Source organism: Lepus europaeus, chromosome 17 (assembly GCF_033115175.1).
Source record: "Lepus europaeus isolate LE1 chromosome 17, mLepTim1.pri, whole genome shotgun sequence".
NCBI lineage: Eukaryota > Metazoa > Chordata > Mammalia > Lagomorpha > Leporidae > Lepus > Lepus europaeus.
Window position 1 is genome coordinate 6,760,359 of NC_084843.1, and position 10,963 is coordinate 6,771,321.

At 64.2% G+C, this 10,963-nt stretch overlaps 1 protein-coding gene across 1 annotated transcript in view; it reads left to right on the forward strand.

Moving 5' to 3' along the window:
• The window catches only part of FAM53B (family with sequence similarity 53 member B), a 73,091-nt gene extending 62,128 nt beyond the window's left edge, over nt 1–10,963 (forward strand). Inside the window, exon 4 of the mRNA XM_062215382.1 lies at nt 7,608–10,963. Coding sequence (XP_062071366.1) covers nt 7,608–7,967 — 360 coding nt within the window. The 3' untranslated portion in view covers nt 7,968–10,963. The remainder of the gene's footprint in view (nt 1–7,607) is intronic.

The following is a 10,963-nucleotide window of genomic DNA, read 5'->3' on the forward strand; positions in this document are numbered from 1 at the left end:
TCTTTCGGCATGTATGTATTTTTATCGAATTTGTTAATTATTCTTGGATTTTTAATTAGGAACATCTTTCTAACCCGAGATTATAAAGCGGTTCTCTTGTTTCCTTCTGGAACTTCTCTGGATTGACACTGCAGTCTCTGTTCTGTGTGCAGTTTATCCGGTGTAGCGTGAGACTGTGGAGCAAGGCTTTTCTGAACACGGCGACCATCTGAGTGCCGTATGCTGAGAGCCCTGTCTTGTCTTCTCTGCTTCGGTTCTACCTTTAGCATCTGCGGCCTTGGGTCGACTTCAGAACAGTCTCTTCGATGTCCTTGGTACCTGCGTGTCCACACGTCCCCGTGTACCTTCATTACCGAGGTTTTCGCCACGTGGTGGTGTGGGCTCATCGGGCAGGGTCAGTGCCTGTTGGTCTTCACAGAGCTCTCCCGAGTAAGCCCACCTGTCCATTTTCCATTAAGGATTTGAAAAGACTGGAGGTAGCTGTTTAGATGGGGCTTGGATTTGTTTGCTAGGGAGGATTTGTGTCCCCCCGGGGCTGAGGCTTCCTGTCCACGACGCAGGATGCCTTTCTGCTCACGTGGCCCCACGTTGCTGCACTTTTGGGTCGTCTTCCGTCGCGTTTGCCAGTTCTTGTGAATTTCTTCCTAGAGATTTGCTCTTTGGTGTCGTGGGCTCCCCTTCCCACTCGGAAGGCAGATTTCCACAGACAGGGCCGCTGGGCGTAGCTTCCAGAGACCTCTGCTATGCCTCATGGCTTCGTCCCCAGTCAGCCAAGGCACAGACTGGAGCCCAAGCACGGCTGGGGTGGGGGTGGGGCTCAGGCTACCTGGTTTTAGGTCGTTGAACCTCCCGGCAGGGATGTGGCTTTGTGCAGAGGGGACACGGAGGCCCAGAAGGTGGACGGTGCTTGAAGGCTGGCACGGGCACGCTCCAGCTGGGGGCTGCACCGTCCCCGAGCACAGCTGCAAGTTGGCAGCCCGTAGTGCACGCCACCCGCCGTGTGCACCTGCAGGATGGGTGCTGAGGCCGGCCAGGGAGGCGCTCCCCTTTCAGTGGGTCCTCTTCTCGGGGTGCCTGCCCTAGAAGCCCCCATCTGGAAGGGAGATGTGTACTGCCGGGGTGGAACCCGGAGGGCGCCCTGCGCAGCAGTCCTGTGGCAGCTGAACGCCGGCCGCTGCCCACCGCGAGGCCTGCTGCAGCCGTCTCCGATCCCACGCGTGCATTGCCGGCCCGGCCAGAGCCCTGTGTGCTTTGGAAAGGTCCCTCGACTTTGTTAGGCAAAGAATTCTCTTCACGCCAAACTGCGAGTGAGGAGGTTTCACAAGTCCCGTCCTGAGTGTGTGCTGGCCGGAACGCACACCGCAGAAGCAAAATGTTTGTTTTCCGAGTGTGAGAGCGCCAGGAGGCCCTCTGGCGTCCGCCCTGCTCTGTGTCGGCCATCTGCCATGCAGGGGCCCGGTGCAGAAACAGCGTCCACCACACGGGAGGGGGGCTCTGGGCCTCCAAGGCATGTTCCTATTCACAGCAGCTCAGGGTGTAGCCTCAGGACCACAGGGCCGCACACAGCGGCTGGGCCAGGGCCCCTACTGCGAGCAGTCCTGAGCCAGGTGCTGGGGCACAGGGCCGCATTAGAGAGGGGGTCCAGGAGCCTACTTCCAGGAGTGATCTAAGCTGGAGTTTAGTGGGCAGGAGTTTACCGGGGGATAAGGGAGAAGCGGCCATGGTGGTCAGGACGGTACTGACCCAAGCTTGGCAGCAGAGGCTGGGAGGGTTTGCCGTAGAAGGAGCTGTAGCATGCCTGGGGAGCAGTGCCGGGCAGCTGGGGACATGGGGGCAGAGCCCTGATGGAAAGGGGCCTCTGGGAGGCTGACCCACGGGTGCTGTCCAGGCTCTGGTCCGCACGGAGGGCTGGCCCACTGAGCGCCATTCCAGGGACCCCTTGCATCTCCCAAGGTCATCTGGGTTCACTTTCAGGGTCCCTGTTAGGAGCCCCCTGGGGACACAGGGACTGCTGGGACCTAGTTCTGCCTAGTTCTGCCCTCCTTGGGGCAGGCTGTGTCCAGGAGTGACTCCCCCTCCTGTCTCCAGACCGTAGGTTGTTCTCCCCATTGTCCTTGGCCCTCTTGGACCTGGGCCTCCAGTTGCTAGAGGCCGGGCCACACTGTGTATGCACGTGAAGGGCAGCTCCTGAGGCCACCAGAGCAGGGAGCCCCAGGTCACTCTGAGGGGGCCCTGGCCTGGCCACCACACAGTGCACCTGGCCTCAGCCCCCCGTGGACCGCTCAGACCTGCAGAAATGTCCGAGACCTGGAGCAATCGTGTTCTCTGACTCTGCTTCCTCGTTTGCAAGAAAGGGTGAATGAGCAGCCTGAGCCGAGACCGACCCCCCCAGTCCAGCCCCTGGTTTGGCCACACCCGGGCAGCACTGGAGAGGCAGGGACCCCGCCCCCATGATTTTCCAGGGCCAGGCTTCCCCGGAGGCCCCCAACCCTCATGTGCTTCCAGAACCTGAGGTAGGGAAGTGCCTTGATCCAGGGACAGACCAGGGTGCTCGCAGGCCTGGGCCGCCTGGCTTCCCCCGTGAGCGTCGCAGCTGGCGCAGTGGGCTAAAGCCCTGGCCTGCAGCGTCAGCATCCCATATGAGCTAAAAATTTAAATCCAGCTAAAAATTTATTTCTTTGTGAGACAGAAAGGTCTTCATCTGCTGGTTCACTCCCCAAATGGCCACGACAGCCAGAGCTGGGCTGATCAGAAGCCAGAAGCTTCCTCCAGGTCTCCCACCTGAGTGCAGGGGCCCAAGCACTTAGGCCATCCTCCACTGCTTTCTCAGGCCACCAGAGGGAGCTGGATCGGAAGAGGGCAGCTGGGACACAGCCCAGATACCGGCGCCATAGGTGGAGGCTTAGTCCACGATGCCACAGCCCCGGCACAGCAGGGAGTCCCCTCCACCTGCTGCAGGCAGCTTGGGGAAGAGAATCCCCACCCCGTGCCCCTCTGGCCCCTGCTGCCTGTGAGTACAGCTTCATGCAAATGTTGGTTTACCAAAGATGGATTAAAGGTAGGCCAGAATACGCCTGCCCCCCCCCCCCCCCCAGTTAAAAATAAACCGCCCCTAGGAAACCACGTGCCTGGTGTCTTGGTAGCTTCTGTGCCAGCTTCCAGCAGAAATCGGACTTCGAGAACTTCCGGGCCGTTAGCCGCCCGTTCTCCTGGCCTGGTGTTCTCCTGATACTTGCAGAATTCCAGTCTCAAGGAAATGCCTTGGCCCGGCCAGGGCCTGGGCAGTTCATCCTGGCCTGTCGATGCCTTGCGGCTGGCTCTCTAAAAACCTCCTGACTGTGAGGTCCGTGGGAGTCTAAAAAGAAGGAAGGCAGGTTTGCCACCTTGAAGAGCAGTGGCCGGAGGCGAAGGGGCCCCTGTCTGGAAGGGCGGCACCCAGTGCCGGGGTGTGTGGCAGGTAGGTGCTGGCTGCTCCAGGAGTGGCATGGCCAACAGCCGCCACCCCCAGCAAACGCAAGGCAGCAGTGCCCACGGCGGGACTCCTGGCAGGGCCCGGCGGTCAGAGTCTGCCCAGGGCTTGCTCTTCCTGTTCTGGAAGGGAAATCCTGCCGAGCAGGTGTGTAGGGAGGGAGTGCTGTGCCTGCAGCCCCGGGAGCAGCGCCTGCCTGGGGGCTTGTGATGGTGCCTGACGGAGGGGAGGCTTCCAGGAGAAGCTGTGTGGAGGCAGCAAGGCCCACGGGACTGCAGAAGCCTCGCAGGGAGCTGGGCACCGCAGGGGCTGCTCTGGCGAGGGGGCCGTCAGGAGCTGCAGCGAGGGCTCTTTGTGGCCAGGGTGACAACAGCTCCAGGGTTTTGTGGTCCCTGCAGTGGCCAGCAAAGCAGCCGGGTGAGGACACAGGGCGGGAGGCCCACAGGGCAGCAGCGTGGTCCTTGCGGCTCCAGACCTCAGCCTGCTCCTCCCAGCCTCTTGGGCTCGGGGGCCAGGGAGGGAGAGGAACACGTTTCTCTGGGGAAAACCAGGGCGGAGGGGAGCGGCCGCTTCACCCTGAGCCCTCAGAGCCCCCTGCGGCCAGCCGGCCAGCCTTGGCCCTGCCCCCGTTCCCCAGGCCTGCATGCGGGGACGCACTCCTGGCCAGATCCTGTGGTTTCCCCTGCCCCGCCCAGTCCTCGCCCTTCCTGGCCCCGGAGTGGGTTTTGGATGAAACCCGGGGTGAAGTTGAGCACAGAGGATATTCCCGGTGTGGGACAGTTCCCTCCTGCTGGCTCGCCTGGCGGGGCCGCGGGGCCTGTGCGGAAGGGCCGATGCTCAGCCGGCCGGGGCGTGGGCTGCGTCCCTGGTTTTCAGCTTGCACCTGGAAAGCAAGGCCCAGGCCACCTGTGGCTCTGTCTTTAGGGACCAGGCAGGGGCCTCCCGTGCAGGAGGGTGCAGAATAGGGGCGGGGGGGGGGGCACAGAGCACCCGGCAGGCCAGTGGGGACAAGTGCGTGGCCAGTGAGGGAAACGCGCCACTCCACAGTGGAGCAGGCCCCACTGCCTGCCTCTTGCAGATACTAGGAGCGGTTCTGATGGCTGCCTCCAGGCTCTAGCCCAAAGCCGCCTGCTCAGTTCCCACTGAGCTCTGTCCGGCTGGGGCCGGTTTCAGTGGACCAGGAGCCTGCGAGGGGGACGCTTGGTCCTGGAGCAGCCGTTTCACCTTGCAAGGACGCGTCCCTGTGGCCCGGAGCCTCTCCACGCTGCAGCTTTCCCCACACTCCACGGAGGCCTCCAGCAGGCCCGGGCAGCGTCCCTCCTGGGAACACCCTGTGCTGTGGGAGGCAGGGTGGGAGCCTGCCCCCGCGGCATGGTGGGCACCAGCGGCGACAGGCTGGACGGGGTCCGGGCAGAGTGGTGGCTGATACGTCCCTGCCGGTAGGCGGCACATTCACCCGGGGCTCTTGGTTTACACTGTGGCAGAAATGGTAGCTTGGGAGTCCACAGAGGTTTCAGGGGGACACGCGGCTCTGCAGGGGAACCGGGAGCCTTTGAGGTGCCTCTGAGGAACACTGGGGTTCAGCAGGGGTGCTGCTGGGGAACACTGCGGGTCTGTGCCATCTTGTGGTTTGCTTGTGATGAAGTTTGCCAGCCAAACCTTGTAACTCTCACCTGGCCACACAGCAGGAAAGGGGCGGCCTGGGTGCCCTCGGCGCCCCCGTACCTGACCTCCAGGTCAGAGCCCAGGGGTTGGAGAGTCTGGTCTGTAGCCGTGATGCCTTGTGCAGGGCAGTCTGGACCTGCAGCAGCCTGTCTGACCTCGCTCTGTCCAGGGCGCACTGGAGGCCAAGGCCGCCTGTCTCCACAGGGTCCAGGGAGCAGGGTGTTCCGCGGCTGCTGTGGTGGGCAGTGCCTAACCTGGGTCTTGGTCAGTTCCCGCCGCTGTAGCCAAGGGCCTCAGGGGGCTGACTGGCAGCAACAGAAGGAGTCCAGGGTCAAGGTGCTGGCAGGTGGTGTCTGCAATGGCCGGCAGAGGGGCAGCTCCTCGGTCCTCGCAGGCAGGAGGCTTGTAGAGGCCCCAGACCGTTCCTGAGGGAGGGGTCTTCACGACGTGATCACCCCAGAGGCCCCCACTCTCACTGCTGCCCCAGCCCGGGAACGCAGCCTGTACACCAGGAGTGTCTGGGTATTTGCTGTCTCGCTGGCCGTAAAGCTGGGCTCCCACCCCCTGCGCCTTCTGCCACTGACCGCACGAGATCGGGCAAGAAGCCGGGTGGGCGGGGGCCTCGGGGGCAAGCACAGAACAGTTTCTGTTGGGGTTTCTCCCAGGGCTTCCTGTCCTGTTTCACAGGGCAGCTCATGGGAACCGTGACGCGGGCCTAGGAGTTTGGCGTGCTTGGGTGAGCAGATGAGGCCGGCACTCCTGGCTCTCATCACCCACCTGGCCCCGATGCCAGCGCATCCTGTGGTCACTGGGCAGAGACAGAACTTGATTGTTCACATTTGTTATACCTGTGGGTTATTTTTTTAAAAAGATTTATTTATTTGAAAGGCAAAGTGAGGGGTTGGGGGAGAGACAGAAAAAAAAATCTTCCATGCACTGGTTCACTCTACAGGTAGCAGCAATGGCCAGGGCTAGATTAGGCTGAAGCCAGGAGCCTGGAACTCCATCCGGGTCTCCTATGTCGGCTGCAAGGGCCCAAGTACCTTGCTGCCCCAGGTGCCTGGCAGAGCAGTTCTGTGGGCACTCTGATACGGGGTGCCCATGTGGCAAGCTGTGGCTTAACCTGCTGTGCCGCGCTGCCCGCCCCTTCCCAGTCATTCCTGCATACCGCAGCTCCCGTACAGGTGCACTCGGACGGCCAGACCTCCACGTCACTCATACCCCTTGGCCTCACCCTTGGGCTGCCTCGTCTGGGGCAGCCTGCCCAGTAGGGCCAGGAACATAGGTGCCCTCAGTTCGCTGCCCTGGCTCTGGTCAAGAGAGTGGCTGGAGGGTGAAGGGGCCTCCGCCTCACCGAGCATGGGGTGCACTTCCAGGCACGGCTGGTCCTTCTAAGCCTGCTCTGGGAGTGTCCGGGGCCTGGCGCTGGGGGCTCTTCTGCGTGAGGCGCCACCTCTCTGCCGGGGTCACGGGTGGCGGAGGTCGTGCTGTGTGAACACTGGTGCTGGGCTGGGTTCCTGCCAGCTGCCTGTGGGGCCAGCTGCAGGGCCCCGGGCTCCCTGTGAGCCTGAGCCAGCATCTCCAGGCTACCTGGGGTCCAGCCCCGTCTCCCCACAAACCAGAGATTCCACGGGAAGCCAGCTGTCAGAATGGTTTCCGTGTGGAGGGCCCTCCGCAGGCACAGCCACTCTCTCTAGAAAGCGCACCTTGCAGTTCCCGGTCACCGGGCCCGGCAGCCCTGGCCCAGGTCTTGATTTCAAAGCCACACAGACACTGCGACCTGTGGAAGCGCCGGGGCCCTCAGACGGGTCTGTGGTCTCTGTGGCAGGTGTGCTCCATCCGAGTTCCTGTGTGCGAGGAAGCTACCCCCGTGCACAGCTCTACTGTCCCCTTTCAGAGGAGGCTGCGGGGCCAACTCCTCTGGCCAATCGACACCTACCCCGTATCAGGGCCGGCACAGGCCCAGTCCCCTCCAGAGTCCACGTCTCCATTGCTGGGGCCACAGGAGCAGCTCCCTGGATGGCTGGGACAGGCCCCGGGGCAGAGGTGTCTGCCTGGGTGCGCAGTGCAGTCTGGCCACGTGTCCATCTTTACCCAGGCCCCTTTCGCGAGGCTGGCGCTGTGTGTCTGCGTGTCCACGGCTGCCACGTTGCACCTGACCCCATGTCTGAAAGCACGTGTGTGAGGGGTGGAGGTTCTTTCTTCTCCATCTCCCAACGTGACTGGAACATCCATGTTGCTGGAGTGTTGTGCACACCTTACACTGTGTTCTTAAGATGAAAGTCCTAGAGCGGAACTCACCTGAGCGAGCCTGCTTCCTGTGGCCTCCCCAGGACCAGGTGTTCGGGGAAGAGCTGAATTTTGCTTTCTCACTCCCCCCTCCTGGGGGACGGGGGGCAGGCATCCATGGCCTTGCGGGGAGGCGGTGCCGGGAGGGCGCAGGCCCTTGGTGACCAGTGTGTGTCCTCCACAGAACGGGCAGGCCTTCAGCAGCCTCTGCTGCCTGAGTGCGGGCGTGGATGACTGCGGCCCCCAGAGCCCCTTCGCCCTGCACGTCGGCAGCACCCGGTCCTGGGCCACCCTGCTCTCGGCGTCCGGCCCGGGCGGCAGGACCCCCGCCGGCACCCCGGTGCCCGAGCCTCTCCCCTCCTCCTCGGACGACCCCCTCGCCTGCCAGGAGGACGCGTGCTGCGAGGAGTCGGACGGCTGTGCCCCGGACGACGACAGCAGGAGACCGGAGCCGGCCGCAGCCTGGCGGGACCGCGGGGCCGCGGGGCACAGCCTCTGCTCCCTGGACGGCGAGCTGGACATCGAACAGATAGAGAACAACTGAGGGGCCTGGCCCCAGGGGGGTGGGCATGCGTCCGAACCCCCCAGCTCCCTCTGGGCACCAGGTGGGCGCGGGGCCTGCTCAAGTCCTCCCAGGGAGAGGGCCATGACAGCCGACCTGGCCCCGCGCGTGGCAGACCACGTCAGCCTCTCACCAGCGACTCCAGCACACGGAACTACTGTAGCCCCTCAAGCAGCTTTCTGGTTGGGGTCCTTTCCTCCTTGTCCTCGTGGGATGTCAAACAGTCACTTCCCAGCAGAGCTGGGCGCCGTCCGCCTCCCCGGGTGGGGCCGTGGGTGGGCCTGGGCCCCGCGGCCACGCTCGGGTCCGCTGCGGGGGGTCCGCCTGCAGCTCCGTTCACTCTGTTCCGTGCCTTCTCTCCCAGGCCTCCCTGCTCAGCCGTGGGAAGGTTCGGGAGACGCTTCCTTCTGCAGCGACAGCAGAACCGTTTGGCCTTAATTCCACTTGGGGGAGGCCAAGGCCCTCCAGAGGGGAAGCCCACGTCCAGACGCTTGGCGCCCAGGGGACACCGGTGGGGAGGTGCTTGGTAGCGCCTGTCCACGCCGGGCGGGGCCGCGCTCGCCTCCCCGGCTCCATTACTTGGGGGCTGCCTTGGCGGGGCTGGCAGACGGTGCCCAAGTGTGGAGGTGGCACCGTGGCAGGGCGATCTCTCGCACGTGTCCTCAGGGGACCAGCCGTGACCGGGTGCACAGTGGGAAGCGCACACCGGCTGCCCTGCGGCCTGGGGTGGGGGCCACTGCGCCCCCTGCGGAACTCCCAGCTCTGGGCACACGCTCAGGGGCCCTGCTGCACGCCAGGTGGGCGCGTTCTTGTCCCCCAAGGGAGCTCGGTCCCTCAGGCCACCTCCCTGCTCAGGCCCTGCACAGCTTGAGTCACACCGCACCCTCCCAGCCCCTCCCTCATGGCACCGTTCCCTCCCGGGCCCCCACGGACACGCGGCTCTGCTCCCTGAGCCTCTGATTCCCGGCGAAGTGGGCGTCTTCTGCAGACGCGAGCAGCAGGCAGGCGACAGGTAGCTGGTGTGTTTTCCTGAGCTCACTGACGCGCGGTTGAGGCGCCTTTGTCATCACCCGCGTTGCTGTCTCCCGTGGTGGCCAACACCCCTCCTGCAGGTCGGCTCCAGGAGGCTCTCGCCGCCTTTCTCCCAAAGGTGGAGTCATCCTGGCGCCCCTGGCCGAGCCACACCTTCTCCATCAGGACGGGGCTGGCTCCCGCCGTGACTCATGGGTGGTGCTTCTACTGAGGTCAGCCCCGTGGGTGGGCTGCGGGCCTGGGAAGCCCAGGGTGGGGATCAGCCCCAGTTGGCCACTGGACCACCCGGGGCTCGGGACCTGGAGAACCCAACCAGACGGCTGGCAGTCGTGGGTCTCGCAGGACCCCTGCCTGGGGGTCACGGAGGCAGAGGGTTCTGTGAGAGGGAGGACTGGCACCTGGAGTGGCCGCACGGGGGACACAGAGCCTAGCAGACCTCCCTGTGGACGGCAGAGGCACGGTCCCTTCTGCCCCATGCCCCAGCCAGGGGAGGGGGCAGGGCCAGCCTAGGCCCGGTGAGGAGTCCTCCCGGGCTGCAACGTGGGTCCCCGTCCCCCTGCCCCCAGGCCGGCCCCGGGGCCCTGACGGGCAGAAGCAAGCCAGGCCCGAGGTGGGCTTAGCCCTTCCCACGCGCGCAGATCTCTGGCCAGGCCCCTCTGCCTGGAGCTAGGCCAGACTCCCAGCTCAGCGGCGCAGCCACTGCTCGGAGAAGGCGGCTTGCGCTGGGCTTTAGTACAGGACCGACCTAGAAGGGGCCGCCCCACCGCCCAGACGCCAGTCCGTGACCCCTTGAAGGGAGGGTCCCCAGGAGCCTCTCCCTGCCCCCACAGTTGTCCCCATGGGGCTGGGGCCCTCCCCACCAGCACAGCGGCTCCTGCTGACGGCAGCGGCAGGAGCCTCATTTTTGTCGGGGCCCTGCCCGTGCCCGCTCGCTGCCTCTGGGGCGAGACTGAGGAAGCGGGTGCCCACGCCGGCCACTGCCCAGGGGCCCTGAAGCCCAGGAGGGGGTCAGGGCTCTGGGAGAGTAGGGTGGGGACCAGGGCTTCCGGTCACACGGCCTCCCCACTCCCGCCGAGCTGAGGGCTCGGGGCCATGCCTCGCCGTTTACAGGATCACAACCCTCTTGCCTTACTCGCGGGCCTGCGGGGAGCTTGCCCCCACCACACATGCGCACTCACTCTTGGAAAGCCTTACTTTTCAACACGACTTTTTGTAGCAGGAAACGTTTTGTGAATTTGTACGCTGAAAGAAAGTTTAAATGAAGGGAAGTTCAAGTTAAAAAGGAAACACATGGCGGTTTCCCGACGGGCCTCCCGGCGCAGGGCCGCGCCATCGCTGCCGCCGCCCTGGCACCTGTGCCTGTCTCCGCCAAGCAGCGTGGAGGCCACGCGTGCTCTGTGGCCCCGCGCAGGCAGTGGTGCTGCCCTTGCCACCAGCACCCACTCACCGACCCTGCGGGGAGCCGGTCAGAGGAAACCAGGCCTCTCTGAGGAGGAGAGTGGCCTTAGTTGGTTGTTTTTGTTTTGTTTTTTTTTAAAGAAAGGAGGTTGCAGATGGCAGTGGAGGTCTTGTACCCTAGGTAGGATAGTCCGCCCCTCTAGCGTAGTCTCGGGCAAATGAATTGTGTGTTCAGCGCGTGGGGAGACGTCCTGGCTCGGTGGCAGAGGGCACGCAGGCGGTCGCCGGCTCGGGCGCACTTTGCCGAGCCCAGCTTGGGGGCTCGGGTGCTGCTGCAGAGCCTCAGGAAGTGTGGCGACCAGATGTGGCACCGTGGCCCGCGTGCCAAGGGCGCCGGGGCTGCGTCCCACCCACACCCCACCGCGGCCGGCCCCCTGCACGCAGGCCACGACTGTCTTGCACTAGAGCCGCTCTCGTCTCTCAGGAATTTGCTTGTTACTTTTACTGTGTAAATAAAGCTTCCTGGTTCAGTACCCAGCTGCAGCCGG